Source organism: Dendrobium catenatum, unplaced genomic scaffold (assembly GCF_001605985.2).
Source record: "Dendrobium catenatum unplaced genomic scaffold, ASM160598v2 fragScaff_scaffold_1557, whole genome shotgun sequence".
Lineage (NCBI taxonomy): Eukaryota > Viridiplantae > Streptophyta > Magnoliopsida > Asparagales > Orchidaceae > Dendrobium > Dendrobium catenatum.
The window spans coordinates 5658615-5677697 of record NW_021320019.1 but is presented as its reverse complement, the minus strand read 5'-3'; the positions used below and the strand labels follow the sequence as shown (position 1 = coordinate 5677697).

Below are 19083 nucleotides of genomic sequence, written 5' to 3'. Positions count from 1 at the left end.
ATTATAGGAAGAGGAACGGTTGTGAGAAAATGAAGGGTTGCAGGCGAATACAAAGTGTTTTTGAGAGCGGGTAATGAAATAAGTAATGTATATCTATATTATAGGATTATGAAGGGTTATGAGAAAAATGAAGGGCCGCAAGCGAATATGAAAAGTTACAAAATATGAACAGTTAGATTTTAAAACTGAAGGTTCAACGAAGAGGCAATATTATATTAGTTAAAGTCCTTAAGGAAATGGTTAAATTAAGAAACATATTTATATAATTAAATGGGAAACGTATAAATTAAAAAAACATGAAAAGGAGGTGGCGGCGGAGTGTAAGACGGAAATTAAAATGGTCAAAAGTTTTAAAATTAATATGGAATGAGATAAACATAAAGAGTATTAAATTATATAAGTATTAATTTTTTGAATTATTAATTATTTTTATTATAATGAATGATCAAGATAATTTAAAAAGAAATAAAATAAATGGTCAAGATTTGTTATGAAAGGAAACTCAAGTCCTTATAATAGTAGTATAGATATAAATAGTATATATATATATATAATCTGAGAAAGGTGAAGGAAGCCCGATCAGGCTTAGGTCGGGACGGAGACCAGACGGGATCTTTCGCAAGGCTGCGAGGTCGACGGGAGCAGGAGACCGGCGAGCTTCGGATCGGCCGACGAAGGAGTTCGCTGGAGGCTCCGACGTCTGGGAGGAAACAGGCGTAGGTAATCGGTTCTTCTAGGGCACGACGGGTTCGGTCGTTGGAGTAGATGGAGGCTAGCGATTGGTCGGCGCCGATTTGCGAGAGGTAAGTCACAAAGTTCCTCTTTCGTTCCTTGCTTGCGATCTTCTTCTTCGCTTTTTTGGTTCTGAGAGCTTCTGTGAGAATGGGAGCCATTTCGCTATTTTGTGTCAAGGGGGAGCAGTTGTGCAATAGTGGGCGACGGTTGCGCCGTGAGCGACGGTTGTGTCGTGGGTGTCGGCTGAGAGCGGTTCACTGCTTATAGGTCAACACAACAGATGTGCTTTGTTGTTCCTTCACAAGTGTTAAATTTAGATGTCACTTGGGTTTTTTAAGGCTATGCAACGTTCAACCCTAGGGCCTTGGGAGTTTATTAGAGTGCTATATGGGGTGTCACACAAAGCCAATCCACTAATAATGGTTTATTTAAAGTTTAATCTCTAATGAGATTATTAGATATTTGTTTCCTTTACAAATTTATATTTTTATGGTTAAATTTGGATAATTTTAGATTCATTCAAAAAGTTGTTATGTTCTTGTTGTTAAAATCATTGCAACTATATCTCACCAAATTGAAAATTAATCATATTAGGTTTTTATTTCCTTTACTTATATATATCTACCTAAAGCTAACATCCTTAAGCATAGGAAATATTGCTAATTGCATAGCTTGATATATACATATCTCTGGTTTCTTTTTTCCTTTAAAACACTAGTGGTGAGTTTTCTGTAAATCAACTAAAAGCAAATGGAAATTGACTAAAAGGCGGCTGAAGGTGTCATTTGCCTTGAGGTGGTAAGCAATGGGCGGTTTTGTTGGTTGTTTGACAGGTTGTCATTAGTTGTGCTTCGATTGCGAGATAGTGTCATGGTCAAAGATGAAGGTGTAGATGATGATTATTGACCTAGAAGGAGTTCATGTCAATGATGATTGAAACTTGAACTCAAAGGGCTGGAGGTGGTTGTTCATCTTCCAACAGCGTGTGGAATGAAAAGATTGTTGACGACCATACTCTTCAAAATTGGCAAGTGAGGAAATCTCAACAGAGACTTGGGGGAAGCAAATTAAGTTATAGATTGTTATTTTGATAATAAATATAATGGGGAAAGGCTATTTCATAAAATATAATCTAAGTTTATAATTTGAGGATGTGTTGAGAGAAAAAAATAAAAGGGAATGCTTGTGCTTGGGATGAGTTTGTTGGGATAAATTTTGAATTTCACTTATCTCGGGGCTAACTTATTCTTTCTAAATATACAAATTTAATCCATATTTCCTTAAGTTTGTGAATCGTTCTCGATGAAAGGATATTAAACAACAGAATGCCTTGAAAATCTGAGTTTGAATTAGATACACTATTTTGTTAGAATTTGTTTTGTTTTTATTATATTTGAATGATATCTTTGGTTACTTTTGTACTTATGAAGTTGGAATCATAATATCCATTATGAATACTACAGGACTGCATTATGGATCATTTTTAATTACTCTGCATTTATTTGATTGAAATCAGAACTGTCCATGATGAAAATCTACATAACTTCATTATGGAGCTTTTCTTTCTTAGTGTGATGATTTAAAAGCTTCTCATCTATTGCTAGTAGGATCATGAAATATAGCTTACTTAGCATCATTGTCAAGTTCTCACCCTTAGCAGCCAAAGCAGAAAAGGTGGAGAAAGAGGCATATTGTACCACCTTTGAATATTCTGAAGAGTAGGAGGGGAAAATACGCATATTGTACCACCTTTGAATATTCTGAAGAGTAGGAGGGGAGAATATTCTTTTGTTGACATCTCAGTGGTGCCTCTTCTAGGAGATGTTGCTGAACCTTCAGTGCTAACATCTGAAAAGCTTACGAGTAAGAGAGGTATTAGTGTACACTGTTTTCAAAGTGTGAAGTGTAATGCAATGGGCAAATGTTTTTCCCTATATTTTAATGCTCAAAATGCAAAGCAACGTGGCCTTTTATTAATTAAGTTGTTCATGATTTGTGATCATGGATGCATATATTATTTGCATATAATACCCATTTAATTAATCAAACCTAAAACACATAAGGTAGTAAATTTCACAAAACATAATGATGCATCCAATAACAACAATAAAACATGGATTACTTAATTAATTACATTAAAATCATATTAAATTGAAAATAAATATGACGTGCATAGTTATTTTGAATATGATCTTTAAAAATGAAGTTGTAAATTCTAACCATTTCTACTATGTATAGGAATAAGCAAAAAATTGAGTGTCATAAATTTTGACTATTGCATGATTGCTTACCAAAAGTAAAAATTAAAATGCAAATTTAAAGTAATATTTTGATCACTCAGCTTTTTTTTCAATTTTGTTTTGCTTCATCCAATTGATTAATCTCAAGGGCCTAAAGCTAAGAAACAGAGGAGATAACTTGATAGTGTGGTGTTTAATAAAATAAATAATAATAATAATAATAATAAACTTGATGTGGTATCCTACACCTGATATATTTATATGCTTCATAGTTACAGGATTCTGATTTTGCTTTTATCCAACATTAATTTTGTATGCTTTTTAGATTTTGGCAATATCTGGCAATAGTTACTCTTGAGATGTATCGGCTTAAATGAGATAGATCTGACAGGGTATATATTACTTTTTTCGATTCAAATTATTGAGAAGATCAAGAGAGTTAATCTTTTGCATCAATATTCTCATATTCTGAACCAGGGCAAGTAGAAAAGAAGTAAGAAGAAGAAGCGCATCTTTCCGCTTACAAAGATTCTAAAGCATAGGTGCAACACTACTATTTCCTTTGACTGCTCTGGGGTTCCCTTTCCAGTAGACAAGATTGGCACTCCATTACAATTTTCAAAAACTGTTCCAAGTGAGAGAGGTAAAGAATTGACCAGCACCTCTAGATGGGTCTCTTTTAGTTTTTCCATGATTAATTTATTTCATACTTCCAGAAATGAATCCTAGCAATCAAACACGCTTTAGAAGATCTAGAAGGAGGAGAAAGGCTAAGTCTAGAGTCTCCAAAATAGTGGATGATCATGCTGCCCCTGTGAGAGTTGCTCAGCATTGTTTTACAAGTTTGGATCAGAATCGAAAAGCTAGTTTTCTCCCAACATCAAGCACTAGCAAAGAGCCTTTTTCTGCTTCATTTGAAGCTGCTGGAAGTTGTGAGATCCCTTCATCTGAAAAAGTAAGTTCATAGTTGGTATACATGACTTGCACAGAATAATCTTATGTTGGCATCCCTATCGGTGCAGTTTATAGGATAACAAACTCAATCATTTGGTATAGAATGCTAATTTGCTGCTTCAGGTGGATTCAGCTCTGGATAATCGAAAAATCACAAATATAAGGTATTATAGAAGGTCCAGAAAGAGAGGGAAGGGTGGTCACTGTGATGCACAACACATGGCACACTCTTTGCTACAACCTCAATCAGATTTCAGCTCAAACCATTCATCTGCCATACAAATACCAGATAGAGGAAATTATTCAGAGAATGCAGATGGCATTCGATTGCCTGCAGCTAATAAATTGGTATTATCAGCTGAAAAAGAAAAATATTCTTTGATAAATGCTACATTTGATGACTCTAAAATCGTTTGTATTTCCTCTGAGGTCAATAAGGATTCTCCTAATTGTTCTGATATTGGAAAACATGGAAAGAAAATCAACAAGGCAAGAAGGCAGGATATGAAGTGCTTGAGAAATGAAGTTCATGAAAATCACAGAGACACTGCTAGTTTGCCTGACCGTATCATTTATAAAGGTAAACTTGCTACTGGTGCTTTGGCACTAAATAATGTACGTTCTTTGGATGACGAAACGGATTGCCCTCTCTTTGCAGTTGAAAAAGCATTGAGAAACCCTTTTAGAAAGAAGTTGCTTGTCCTTGACCTCAATGGTATTCTCTGTGATGTTGTTTTTGGCTCTCATGGCTCTTGTTTGCCATATAAAAGGGTTAACATGCGATCAGGTAAACAAATTCCCATCATAAATAAATTCCTAAAGTTGCATGTTAGAAATGTGGCTTACTATTTTGCAAAAATAGATGTGCTAATGCTTTATTGTGTTGTATTTTAGTTTTCAAGAGGCCATTCTTGGATGATTTTCTTACCTTCTGCTTTGAGAGATTTGTTGTAGGCATCTGGTCTTCAAGAAACAAGTATGTCATCTAAACAATATTTGATTTATGTTTTCTTTTATTTTCTTCTCTTATCTGACATCTATCAAGTTTGAATCTTCTGAGTGCTTTAGGAATAATTCTTTCCGTAGCCTCATCGGACTCTTCTTATTCTACTTATTTTGCTATTGTTGCTCCTGTTATAACCAATATGCCGATTTTTATTTATTTCTGAAGGAATAACATCATTGGAGTCATCAATTATATAATGGGGGATTCCAAAGATAGATTACTGTTTTGCTGGGTATGTGAGTGATCAAGTCATTATGATTGTGGTACGAGGTGTACTGTTTACCATCCTATGCTGTTGTATGCCTTTTATTTTACCTTACCAGCCTGCTTTAGCTTTTTGAATCTTTATTTTTCATTCAGTTTTGTTTAGTGTTGCATATGGTGTTAACTATTCGGGTATCTTTTTGAACTACTATAGCAATGTTACCTCTGTTCTAGCTTTCTTTCTTTATATTTATTTCACATTTGTTCCATTTCTTCAACCTGTGGGTTATCCTCCATTGTGCATGCGAAAACTGTCAAGTCTATTTATGTAATAGTAAAATCGCGAGGAATGTCAATAGCCATTGATGTTCTAGCCAGGAAGAAAATAAGCTAGCTGATGCTTTCTTTAGAGTACAAGTACAGAGTGCGTTTAGCAGCAACGAAAGAAGTACAATTCTCTTTATTTGGTGCTCATGGTTCCTTATTTTAGTTTAACTGGCTCTAAACTGGGTGTGTAAGTGAGCCAAGCCGGCTCGCGAGCCGAGCTTATCAAGCTCACGAGTCGAGCTCGAGCTCAAGTTCGAGCTTGAGCCGGCTCGGCTCGTGAGCTCGCGAGCCGGCTCAAATAAATATTAATATTTTTAAATAATTTTGTTTTACTTATGAAATTTAAATATTTAAAAAAAATTAATAAAAACCACCTAAGTTTTATTTAAATGTTAAACATTTTATCTTTTTTTCTAATTTTTTATTAAGTTTTAAAAATTCTGCTTAAATTTTAAAAATCTAGTAAGTTTTAAAAATCCCGCCTAAATTTTAAAATTTCCGCCCAAAACTGGCGAGCCGGCTTGAGCTCATTTACAGTGGAATGAGCTCGAGTTCGAGCTCGCTTTCCAACTGACGAGCCAAGCTCGGTAAGAACTAAACTCAACTCTTTTACACCCCTATTCTGAACCAAAAGGATGAACATATTAGATTGTCCATTGTCTGGGAGATCTCTGTATCTGTCACTGCATTTGCAGAGAAAAAAAAAAAAGGAAACTTTTTTGACTTGATAAACTTGCATGCCTATTGTCATAACTAATAGGTACGCCACTTGCATACCTGTTGTCATAGCTACTATATTACTGAAGCTTTATAAGTATATCTAATCAATTATCTGAAACAAACAAGCTCAAATAAGCCATAATTGATATTGTCATTTGCTGTACGTAGATTGTAGTTTCCATTGCAGTTGCTGCTCGTGCTGCAATTTAAAAACTTACAGTGTGATGCTTTATTTTGCTTTGACTTTATAAATGTATTAAGTTCTTTTCCTTATATTATCCATTTAGTTTTCTGCAATCATTAGTTAAGTAACTAATTAATTGTTAGTTATATCTGTTTTTTGCATCACTCTGCCATATCCTATGCAGGATCAATCTAAATGTACAGTTACTGGTTTTAATACAATTGAGAATAGCCATAAACCATTGGTATTGAAGGAGTTGATTAAATTGTGGGACAAAGAGGAAGCTAGCCTTCCATGGGATAAGGGGGAGTACTCTCCATCTAATACTTTGTTGGTTGATGATTCACCATACAAGGCCCTCTGCAATCCTGTATACTTTTTACCACTTTTTTTATTTTTCCTTGTCTTCTCTTCTCTTCCTTTTCTTGGTTTTATTAGGATATGTTCATGTGTTTCGCCATTGACAGCCACACACTGCCATTTTTCCTTTTCCATATGATTTCCGAGATGAACGCGATAACTGTTTAGGTAACTCCATCAAAATCCATGAGTTGTGATTAATTTCCATTCAAAATGGTGATTCTCAGAATTTTATTTGGATCAGGGCCAGGAGGAGCTATTCGACTTTATCTGGAGAGCATTGCCAGTGCTGATGATGTCCAAAAGCACGTTAAAAAACACTCATTTGGCCAACAGGCTATAACATCTAAAGATAAAATGTGGAGCTTTTATGAGAAGATCATAGACAAGAACAACTCCATGGCTTTAAGCCGACAAAGCTAGTGATGACTATTGATTTTCTTGTGATTTAATGGCATTTCTGAGATGAGCAACATGTCTAATGTTCCAGATTTGGCCTAAAGTTCTGAGTATGGTCAAGCTGATTGCTCCCAGAAAGGAAACTTTTCTTGATTTTATGAAAGAATGAAGACGGGTAAGTGGTATTTAAACGCTGAAGTATTTATTTCATTTTAGAGAAACAGTTCTCTAGCTAAAAGATTGGCTCACTCTGACCCTCTTGGCCTCGCTAAAATTCGGTCACAGTGGCATACCCCATTTCTTTTTGTGCTTTACTAATTAGCATGAAAAAATCAACATGATGGATTTCTCATTCAAAATTATCTTCTTAAAGCTTAGAGAAACACATCTTCATTGTGCCAAGCTCCTTGTGTCATAATTGTAGCACACTTAGATCTAGGTTGGATTCTGGCTGCCATAGATGATTTGGCAATACACCCCAACATGAGGTTTTTTAGTGGTTAGGTTGGATGCAAATTAAATGCATTAAAATATCTATGTTTGTTATGATGCATTTAAAATAATTTCAAATGTGGATGATGGTTAGTGCGGTGGCATGCGGCAAGCAACCGCAATAAGTAGTGGTAGGTGACAACAACATGCAATGACAAATAGCGATGATAGCTGGTGTCAAGCAAACCGAAAGGATTAACAAGTGGCGATGATGATGGCCAATGGCAAGCAACTAACAGGACGGGATAGTCAGCGGTAGCGGCGTCCTAACGATAGCATATTGGAAGTAGCTTGCTTTTTGGTTTTGAATCATTTCAAATTTCTCAAAATTTTTATTTTATATTTCTTTTGTTTCATATCAAACAAAAAAATTAAAATGCATGGAATTATAATATTGTAATCTACTACTTCAGTCTACCAAACAAACACACAAGATTTATCTCTTTAAACACACACACAAACACATTTATAGTGTATAAAGAGATAAATGGCCCATGCAGTTGGGCTAAATTACAGAAACAGCCATTGAGACTTTTGGTTGATGAATTCAGCCATAATTGAAGGTTTTTACTCCATATTATGTATTTGTCTATTCTACCCAAACAGGCTTCTTGATACCCTAAACCCTAAATCAAACTGTTCTCAATAATTCATCATGTTCATATGAAGTTAGGTGCTCATTTTGTCAATTTTGGCCATTCTCATGATAAAAAGCTTGATGTTCTCTAAAGCTCCATCCCTCCATGTGAACCATTTTGAAAGCTTTCTATATAACTGTCCATCATTATCTTCCAATGATGTCTGTACAACCAAAAAATTGTTATGAAATAATATCTTGTGTAGTCATTCTAAATGTTTGGCTTACTATAAATGTACTTAAAAGATAGCATCTCTGAGTTGTCTAACTTGTCTCATATATGTATGTTACTGTATTTAAATGTCCCTTTTGATATTTTGTTGGATTGGTTAATGACTTGACTGTACTGTTTTGGCCTAATTGTCAAGGTTTTTATTTTTATTTTTTTTTGTTTAGGTTAAAGAGTAATCTTCTCTTATATCTCATTGGACTTTATTTTATATTATGTAATTATCTCTTTTGTTGTATATTTTTTGGTGCATTCATATGCTTTATTCTACCATTTATTTTTCTTTTTGCAGTAAAGATTCATCTCATGTTCTTTACTTCCCATCTCCCAAACACAAACGAGATCATTACATTTATGTTTCATTGCAAGTGTTTGGATCTTAGTTACTGATAGGTAACAATACAAAATAATGAAAAAAAAATACATAATTTCAGAGAAAATCAGCATTAACACAGCAGTTTTCACAGATTTTGGAGAGAAATCACTTGGAAAAACCACTGGCTCGCCATTTGTACACCTAAACCGATCTAGAATGGACTGGTTCAGCCGGGCCGGCCTAACAGTTACAAGTTTTTAGCCATGAAGATTGAAATTCATTAACTTTTCTTATGATTAGTTTCAAGAATATGACAGTTTAAACTTGTTCTTGAAAGGAAGATTCAATATAATGAGATAAACTAATCTTAATTACTCTAACTGAATGGAACAGATGAATTAATGATTGATCTTTTAAAATTAAGGTTTTGTTTAGGACGACTTTTATATTGCTTCTTAAAGCAGTTTTTTAGTACAAAAAATGTTAATTTTTTACTAGAAAACAGTTTTAAGAAGCAACAAGAAAGCCGTCTCAAACGAAGCCTAAAAAACAAAAACTTACATAAAACAAATTGGTGGCCAAAGAGAAGCAAGATTTAGGCTTCGTTTGGGATGATTTTTTTATTGCTTTCTAAAACGGAATTTTAATACAAAAATAAAAAAATTTGTACTAAAACTCCGTTTTAGAAAGCAACCGTCTCAAACGAAGCCTTAAACTAAGAGGTTGATGAATTAATTATGATAATAAAGTTAGGTGCTCGCTTGTTTATTGTAACAGCATAAGCATTATGATCTCTAAAGCTTCTTTCAGCCATGTGAACCCTTCTGAAAGTTTCTGTGTGAAAGCTTTCTATTTAACCATGGTTTAATAATCTATTGTATATAGTCAGTTGGATATGTTTGGCTTCATATGGATGCATTTAAAAATAATATTTATGAACTCTCTATATTGTCTTTCTTTCACATTACTTCATTTCTTTATATAAACACCAGATGATATGTAACAAACTTCAATTTTATGAACTCAAAGGTTTTCTAGTCAATATATTCAATATATATAATATCTCTTAAATTAGTAGCTAATATAAAAAAATCAAGATAAAATTTTATCTTTGTTACTATTGAAACCAGAGGTCTTACTTGCATACACATTTTAATACATAAATTTAAATTTTGATATGATTTAGGTTTTGTTTTGGATGATTTTCTTAGCTTTTTAAAATATTTTTTTAATATAAAAATTAAATTTTTTATACTAAAAAGTTGTTTTAAGAATTAGTTAGAGAGCCGTCTGAAATGAAGTCTTAGGCCTTAGTTTGATTCGGTTTTTTTTTTTTTTTTCCTTTTCAGTTTCGAAACAACGTAATTATTTTTTTGTCACGGTTTGTATATGATGCTTCTTTAAAAGGACATTTTACGAAACTTTATTTTTTAACAATTTTAAGAAGCTTTATTATATTGGTTTCTCTGTTACAAAATTCTATTTTCTCAACCAACATTTCTAAAATCACCTTTTACAAAAGGTAGGGGTAACTAAACGAAATATTAATCATTGAATTTATATATATATATACCTTAAATTTCTAAATGAATGTTGAAGATGAATGAATGATGAATAGTGGTTGGAGATAGGGACATATTTGAGACTGAGTGGAGAAGAAGAAGCAATGAGCAATGGTGGGCTGTGTTATTTAAGTGGTTACAAATGGAGACACACACACACTTCATTGAGAGACTGAATGGAGAAGATGAAGCAATGATCAATGGTGGGCTGTGTGTCATTAATTGTTCAGAGAAGGAGAATTAGGTGTCCATTAGGAGAAAATTTTGGTATCTCGAAGCTTCCAGCAGTACAGATTTGGCCCCCCATCTCACATGGCATGAGCCCATACTGGCTGGCAGGTTTTTGGGACCTCATTTGCTCTGCAGCTTTATAACTATTATTATTAACTTCTCTTCTTTTCTTTTTTAAAGGTTGGATTATGGAATGATTAGGTAGCTAATATTAGTATATTTGAATATTTATATAGTTCAAAATAATAATATAATAATAATAATAATAATAGACGGGTCATATAAGTATTGATCATGGCGACCACTTTGAAGGCGTTTGGTGGCATAACCAATCTCCTGACAAGTCTATCAGTAATCAGTTTCATAGATGCAGGACCCGCAGTTATTTTCTTCTAATAGCTTACTTAGATCATAAGATCACTTATTAGTAATCTATTCTATCTATTTGGGTTCAATTATTTTAACCATGATTCTCTTTTTTTTTTAAATAATTTATTTTTAATCAATTTCTCCAAACTTTATCACAAAGACATCTCTCTTCAATTTTTCATCAAACCCCAAAATTCATAAGAAATATATATATATTTCAAGCATAGATCTTTAAATTCTCATCATAGTCCCTTCTCCTTCACATTTAATACAATCCAATTATATTTTTATAAAAATCTAATAAGTTAACTCATCATTAAATTCCATTTTCCAATTTGATGAATCATATTTAATTTCACTATCAAACACTAAACTTCATATAAAATACCTAATAAATCACAATTTTGTAAGAATTGTCTTTTAAACCCCTAAAAATACTCAGATTCTCCATCTTAACCCTACATTTTACCTCAAAAATTAAAAATCTCATTTCCATCCAAAAAAACTTTCTTATAAGAAATATTTTTCTGTCAAATATAAACATGATTTATTCTTCCAAGCACTGTACTCATAATTATCAATATTCTCCTAAACAATAATATGTCAGTACTTTTGCAAAATATGGAGGACATGGCACATGAAGAATCAGAGTAGCCACTCAACACTGTCTTGACTATCTCATCTATAGCTATAACCCTAATGAAAATAGGCCAGTAATTATTATATAAAACTTTAGCTAACAAATCATAAAGATATACTATGTATTTTCATATCTTTTATTCAATAATAATAATAACTATTAGTAAATAGGATACCTAGCATCAGTTGCATTATTGATATTCCAGCACTAAGTCCAAGAACAAGAAATGAAGGAGTAGCAGGAAGATGGGACTTTCCAGCATGGGCAGCAGAATAGCAATGAGACACTGCTGTAATTTGAACTGAATAAAAATATGACTTGTATTCATCAGACATTAAATATTGCTATGAGTGGAGCCAAGAGAAAATATAAAATAATTGAAGAAGGAAAAAGAAGATGCGAGTATTGATAAATGGGCCCCAAGTTTATGAAGCATGTGATTTTGGGAGGAGAAATTACTCTGTGCGGATGACCGGATGCAGAACATTATTTGAAGATCAATCAGAATGCATCATGTCAACGGTATCGAGCCACAGTATGATATTTGGCATCCGCACAGAATAATTTATCCTGCGAGAGATGAGAGACGCAAGTAAAATACATGAAATGCAAATGGGTAGAAATAATCATCCAAAAGTTAGTTTTTTTAAAGCTGAATGTTATAAATCAGAAGAATTTATCTTATTACTGTACAGACAAATCATCTAATAGAGCATCTAGCTGAAAATCTATCTTCAGAAGTGGAATAAGTAGACCTGAGCCAAAAATGACAACTTCGATTCGCTTACTTAACATAGGCTTCATTTGGGATGACTTTCTTGTTGCTTTTTAAAGCAGCTTATTGGTAAAAATTTTTTAATTATTGAACTAGAAAGCTGCTTTAAGAAGCAGCAAGAAAGCCGTCCCAAACAAAGCCTTAGGCTTCATTTGAGACGACTTTCTTAAAACAGCTTTTTAATAAAAAAATTTAACTTTTGTACTAAAAACTGCTTTAAGAAGTAATAAGAAAGACATCTCAAATGAAACCTTAATATCACCACCTTGACAAATTAATCTCCTAATCCTCTCACAAACCCCCCTAAAAAAACTGAAGTATCAATCCTTCTTAATTTTTGTGCCAACAGGTAGTCCTAAACATAAATAAGATATGAACATTTCAAACTTCATTTTTAGATCAAAAAAATTAGACAAATGGGCAAAGAAATCCAACAAGTCTGTTATGGTCCCTACTCAATCATCTCTTTGTATGCTTTATACCATTTTCAGTTTACTGCGCAGAAGTGTAGATGGTTCTATGCTTTGGAACAAACTAATTTGAGCTTCTAAGAAAGAAGATGCCAATGCAATGTTCCCAGTTTTCACATGCTGGCTGCGAACTGAACTCGCATTGTAATAGTTTTGAATATTAAATTATTATAATTTAAAGCATCAAAATTAGTTCGACTATTATAATGGAGAAAATAAAAAAGATAGTAATAGATAAGTTGAATGTAACATCTATTGAAGCTACGATGAAAAAAAAAAAGGCTCTTGGGGTAGAAGCTTTCTTACTGCTTCTTAAAACAACTTCGTAGTACAAAAACTAAAATTTTTATACAAAAAGCTAATTTAAGAAGTGGTAAGAAATCCATCTCAAACAAAACCTCAGGCTTCGTTTGAGACGTCTTTCTTACTGCTTCTTAAAGCAACTTTTTTGTACAAAAATTAAAATTTTTCTACTAAAAACCTGCTTTAAGAAGCAGTAAGAAAGCGTAGGCTTTGTTTGGGACGATTTTCATACTGCTTCTTAAAGCAGCTTTCTAATTAAAAAATTAAAAAATTTATACTAAAAAGCTGCTTTAAGAGTAAGAAAGTCGTCCCAAACGAAGCCTTAGGCATAAACAAGTGGTAATTAGACAATAGACATATCATAAATAAGAGTATATACAAGCATAGTAAAATGATGGAGAAAAAAAAAGGGGTATATGGGTAATAAGAAAACCCAACATAGATATGATTGATTTACAGTGGATGAAGCGAAACCTTTCATTCCAATGTTATTCAACTTTTAAGAGAATAAAGGACTCCATTTCTGTATTTCCAGACACAAATCACATGCCCACTTCAGACAGAATCAGACCCACACTCAATAATAATTCCACATGCCATGGTATGGACCAAAATGTTTAGCATAACCTACTCGCACACCCAATAATAATCCCACATGACCTAACTGTTCTGTCATGACCCATTCATTCTCTTTACTGTTTCACTCCACATATCTCACTTCCATCGCATAATAAAGCCCACAGCTCATTCTTTTTGTGTTCATTATATTCATATGCTTTCATCTTTTGCCTCAGAAAAAAAAATGTTCATTACTCATACTGAGCTAATCCATATCTTCCCCTCTATTTAAATACTATTCAGAAACTTCTCTTTCTACGTTTGGAAAAAAAAAAGAGTTCCATCATAGTGAGATATCTAACTTCCCTTTCTTTATCTAAATAATATTGACAAACTTCCTTCTCTTTCTAGTGATTAGAGAGTTTCCTAGGTTTTCATTTGGTATTTTCTGATAGCTACTGGGGAAATGATTCCAATACACAGTAAAGTTTCAAGAACTACTGTATGTACCCCTTCTTGAGATCATTTTTTCTTAGTTTAAATCTTTGGGGGTCTGTAGAAGCTAGCAAGTGGATAAGGAAATGGCGAAGAAGTTTTCTGAAGTGTTTGAGGATGAAATTCTAGACTCAAAGAAGCCAGCAGGTTGCATTGGTGGGATTTTTCAGCTGTTTGATTGCCAACAGCTCCTTGGTGGAAGGCAACTCAGTGAACAAGGCAATAGAAGGGATCCTTCAGGTAATTCTTTGCTTTCCTCCTCCCATGATGATTTCTACAAGTTTCTTTAACTCTTTTAAAGTCGAGCTTTCTCCTCTACTTCGTATTGTCGTAAAATTTAGATCCTCATTTTATGTTTTTCTAAGGTTAGGTCTAGGGGCTTTAACAGTTCTGTTTTCTAAATAGGAAAGGGCAGAAAGTACACCGCAGATAAATAACATTGTCGGATCAGTGAAAACAAAAAAAAATCTTAATCAATGTAGAAAAAAAAAATCATTCAAAATTATTTAAAAATTAAACACCTCCAACATCTCAGTTAAAACAAAAAAAAAATGATATATAAAGTGTTAGGATAAGACTAATGATGAAGCATAATGATAAAGATCAATAAAAAGGAATGAAGAACGCTTCATAAAATGTTATTATGAGACTAATGATGATAATGATTATCATACTTATAACAGAAGTAATCCAAATTTTTAATGCAACTAATATTTATGCACATGCATCAAGTGAATACGAGTGATTGGGTAAATAAATTCTCATTAAAACTAATAAGAAAATAACTGTAATTTAATTCTAGGATACTAAATTTAGAAGCAAAAAATATCACATCACAAACAGTTTAAAAACGTATTTTCATTCATTTAAGCTAGGCATGAAATGTGAATCCGAGTTGGTACAAACATACTGTTAAATTAAAGAATCAACTATTAGTTATTAATTAATATCTTTTAAACTCAATGATGATTTATTAGAAAGAAAAATTGCCATTAAATAATTTAGATTAAAGAGAATATCCATCGTCTAAAGCATTCACTTGTTAGAAATTTAGAGCATTTATAAATTAAGAGTTCTTACATACGTCAGATTAAGGCTTCGTTTGGGACAGTTTTTTTATTGTTACTTAAAGCAGCTTTTTAGTACAAAAATTTTAAGAAACACTAAGAAAATCGTTTCAAACAAAGCCTAAATTTGTTGTAGCTTTCTGAGGTGTTCGTTTTCTTTACCATCTAACTTCTAACTCCATCGTTCCATGTGCAGCTCATGCCCCAGTAAGCCCCAGCATTAGCTTATGTGACTTGGTATGATCTTGATACTAATAGAACAACCCTGTTTTAAATGATATACATGAGAGATCCCTAACTCTTGACGTAACTAATACAGGAGAAAAATCAGAGCAGGAGATCTCAAGAAAAGTCAAGATATTCCATGGAGTCATCAAGAACCTCTTTCTCATCAACATTCACATCATTTTCTTCACTCGAGCACAAATCACCACAAGAAGAACCAAAATACACACACCACTCATTTTTATCGGGAAGCTCACCAAAGAACTCGCCGAGGGCAAGGACTACCGATATCAGTAGATTTCCTGCTTTCAAAGAAATCATCAAGGGGTCCATTTACAGAGACTTATGCAGTTCTACAATCAAGGATGATGACAATAAAAGAAATGAAATGTTGAAACCCATTCAGGCCCCAAGATCACTGGATCTATCCAAAGTTAGTGATCTTGATGAATCACTAAGAATAGCATTCAAACTTAAATATTCACCTTGCAGTTTCTATGAAGGACACTCACGTCGTCTCTCCTATGATGGCATGGACATCTCGCAGGAATTCATTAATGAGAAGCAATATATTAAACATAGCGTGGTCTCAAGACTGTCGTTGGACAGCAGGGAAGGTTCGCTGAGGTGCAATTTAAGCCCTAAATTTAACCCGGATATCAAAGGATTTGATAAGAATGGAAACAAGAGAGTACCCGAAACTGTATATCACCTTCAGGAACTGGAAAGTAAAGAAAAGAGCTCCAGCATCGTTGCAAAGCTCATGGGCTTGGAGCTAAAATCTCATGAGGAGAAGAATCAAATAGTAAGTCATGAAAGAAAACATGAGAAGCAGCTGCAGTCACCAAGAAACACTGTCAGGTCTCCAAGGAGAAACAACCTCCTCCTGGATTCACCTTCCAAATTCTCAATTGAAGAGACTCCACAGATGGCACGAGGCTATGTTGAAGAAAATATGAATCAGAAAATTGAATCAGTTTTGAATAAGGCGAAGAAGAGACTGCAAAAGCTTCAGTGCCATCATTCTAGTAAAGAAACCCAAGATCTAAATCGTCTAATAATTGAAGCTAAGAAGAATGGTAATAGAAAATTGAGCTCAGTTAATTCATTTAGCACACAGCTTACTCCAAACTACGGATCAAACAAAGTAAAAACTTCAGAAAGAAATTTGAAGTCCCCAATTGTGATCATGGAACCGGCAAGAAAGCTAGATGTTTCTTTCTCCAAAGTTACAAAGCTTAAAGGGCTTCCAAGTTTTGGAAAGATTAGAACGAGCGACTTGGGAAGTAACAGAAGGAAGACTTTTTTCAATACACAAACTAGTGCTGAAAAAAGTTTCACAGAAAATAAGGCTTTTTCTAGAGCGCCTCATTCATCAACAAAAGAACAAAATGACAGAGCAGCAAATAACAATGTGAGCCCACGATTGCAGCAGATGAAACCTGACCTGAAAATGAAATCCTTTGCTGCCATTCCCTCTTATGACTCGAACAAATCCCCAAGGCGAGCTGTAAATAAGCAATTATTAGATTCAGTTTCTCCTAGATGCAAAGTAAGAAATAAATCAGACAAAGTACATGATACTGAACTTCAGAATTCAGGTAAGCAGGTCAATGTGGAAGCAATAAGGGCTAAGAACTCCATTGAAGTGAAATATCTTCTATTCCAGCAAAGCATCCCAAGTTCATCAGTAAAGGTATCAACAAAATGTTCAAATTTTCTACTAACAGTCATTATTCCAATAGAGTTGAAAAGACATCTATATTAATTCATTTGCTTTGAACACTACTCTCCACTATTCATATAAAATGTGACTGCCTTCTTGAATTGCAGCATGTGAGGTTTACTATTAGTGCATTGTATGAAAATTATTGTCTGGCACATGAATACTAACACTCTTAGAGAACCATGAAAAAAATACACAGGTCAATAAGGTTAAAAACTGCTGCTCTTTTGCTATAAAATATAGCGTATTCATTTTTCTTTTCGGTTTGCAACTAACAGCTTTCAATGATTACAGTTCTTTTTTTCACTCTCTATCTTTCTTTGGTTTAGAAGCATCCAGTGATACTAAAAGATCTTTCTGCTAAGGGTCTCAAGCTAGTTTCCCCTCAGCAGTCAAGTCCCAAATCTGTGCCTGATGCCATGCTAAACCAAGATGGCTTGCTTCATTCCTCCGCGTCGATGTCAGAGGTGTTCAAAGGTCATACTTCATAGCCAAATCCTCTTTATGCAATAGAAGCACACACTCACATTTTGTAATAAGAAATTCAAAAAGTTTATGATGTGCGCCACTGCGGTAATTCTCAGTGACCATTTAGTTTTTCACGAAACTAATTTCTCCCTCTTACAGTTCTCAAAATAGCTGGGAATGCTTATAATACGTTTACTTTTTATTATCTTGTAATTACAAATTGTCAGTTCCCTTTGGCAGAGCATCAGAATCCACGGTCTGATCGTTACTTCAGCATGGAGCGTCCCCCTCTGACCATTCCATCAGCTGGGAGCTCTAGAACCGATTCCAAAATATCAGAAAGCAAGAATAACACCATTCAGGGTTCCAGAGATCTACGAACAGCTATCAATGAAGCTCGTGTAACCAATGCAACTATGTTCAAAATTGAAAACCAAGAACAAGACAGCGTGATTGTAGCTGAAATATTCCGGGCCTGTGGCCTTCTGCAGAAAGAACCAGACTTTCTTCCCGTGCTTAAAAATATTACCTCTGACAAGCCATCTGAATTTGATCAAAAGAGCAATCAACATAAGCTTCACCAAAAGCTTATTTTTGATGTCGTGAATGAGATTCTAGCTCAAAAAATGGATGAAACCAGTTCTGGTGATCGGTTTAATAATATTCTTCACCCCAGTACTTTCAGCATCAAGCATCTATATAAAGAACTCTGCTCGGAGATCAAATGTCTTCGAAGCTGCAAGGAAGGAAACTTTGATCATAATTCAATGACTCATAAAGATGTGCTCTTGCATTCACAAGCATGGGACAGTTTTGAGAGTGAAATACCTGTGCTTGCTCTGGAGATTGAAAGATTGATATTTAAGGATCTGATAAACGAGGTAGTAAAGAGTGTGGCTGCAGTTGCCCTGGATGCCAATCAGAGGCGCCAAAGAAAAATGTTTGCAAAAGATGGAATTTAATGTCGTATGAATCCTGTTTGTTTCTTTCTACGGGTAGATTTTGCACTCTAGCTAATACTGAACCAATTCAGTAACTTCCCATGCTAAGAACTTCATAAAACGACAAGAAAACTACAAGTAAAACAACCCACATGAAACAACACTCAAGAACCCAAGCGTCTATCACTAATATAAGAAACTTTACTGTATTAATGCCAAAATTTGATATTTTCAAGCCTGCATATGTAAAGTTTAAATGTGCATATAATGAGCTCAGATATATTAAATAAGGCATTGCTTTGTTGATAATGAATGAATCTTCATGTTATCATCTTTTTAATTTGAATTTCAGTCTCTCTTTTAAAGTACTCGTAAGTTTATCCGCAATCAGAAATTAAGAAAATCAAACTTCAACTCTACCAAATAGTTTAACCAAGAACCTCATATCTT

At 33.9% G+C, this 19083-nt stretch overlaps 2 protein-coding genes across 8 annotated transcripts; both read left to right on the top strand.

Annotated features, from left to right (window-relative positions):
* Positions 1–565: 565 nt before the first annotated feature.
* On the top strand, positions 566–9223 carry LOC110102722. 7 transcript variants are annotated; one of them, XR_003702988.1, is made up of 12 exons: positions 566–803; positions 3453–3618; positions 3692–3930; positions 4032–4509; positions 4588–4716; positions 4824–4905; positions 5101–5167; positions 6555–6740; positions 6838–6898; positions 6975–7304; positions 8780–8880; positions 8955–9223. XR_003702988.1 is itself a non-coding variant. In XM_020831178.2 (11 exons), the coding sequence occupies exons 3-11, from the start codon at positions 3694–3696 to the stop codon at positions 7151–7153; spliced, it is 1329 nt and encodes a 442-aa protein (XP_020686837.1). In that variant the 5' UTR covers positions 566–803; positions 3453–3618; positions 3692–3693; the 3' UTR covers positions 7154–7367. The 7 variants fall into 7 exon arrangements, 5 of the variants coding, with proteins under 5 accessions (XP_020686837.1, XP_028556453.1, XP_020686836.1 ...); XR_003702989.1 differs by lacking the exon at positions 8780–8880 and having other exon boundaries at positions 8955–9219; XM_020831178.2 differs by lacking the exons at positions 8780–8880; positions 8955–9223 and having other exon boundaries at positions 4032–4277; positions 4368–4509; positions 6975–7367.
* A 5069-nt stretch (positions 9224–14292) lies between these two features.
* Positions 14293–18926, top strand: LOC110102717 (protein LONGIFOLIA 1-like). The gene is made up of 4 exons (XM_028700553.1): positions 14293–14446; positions 15588–17260; positions 17554–17712; positions 17836–18926. Exons 1-4 carry the CDS (start codon positions 14293–14295, stop codon positions 18652–18654), a joined length of 2805 nt encoding a protein of 934 aa, XP_028556386.1. The 3' UTR covers positions 18655–18926.
* The last annotated feature ends 157 nt before the right edge of the window (positions 18927–19083 follow it).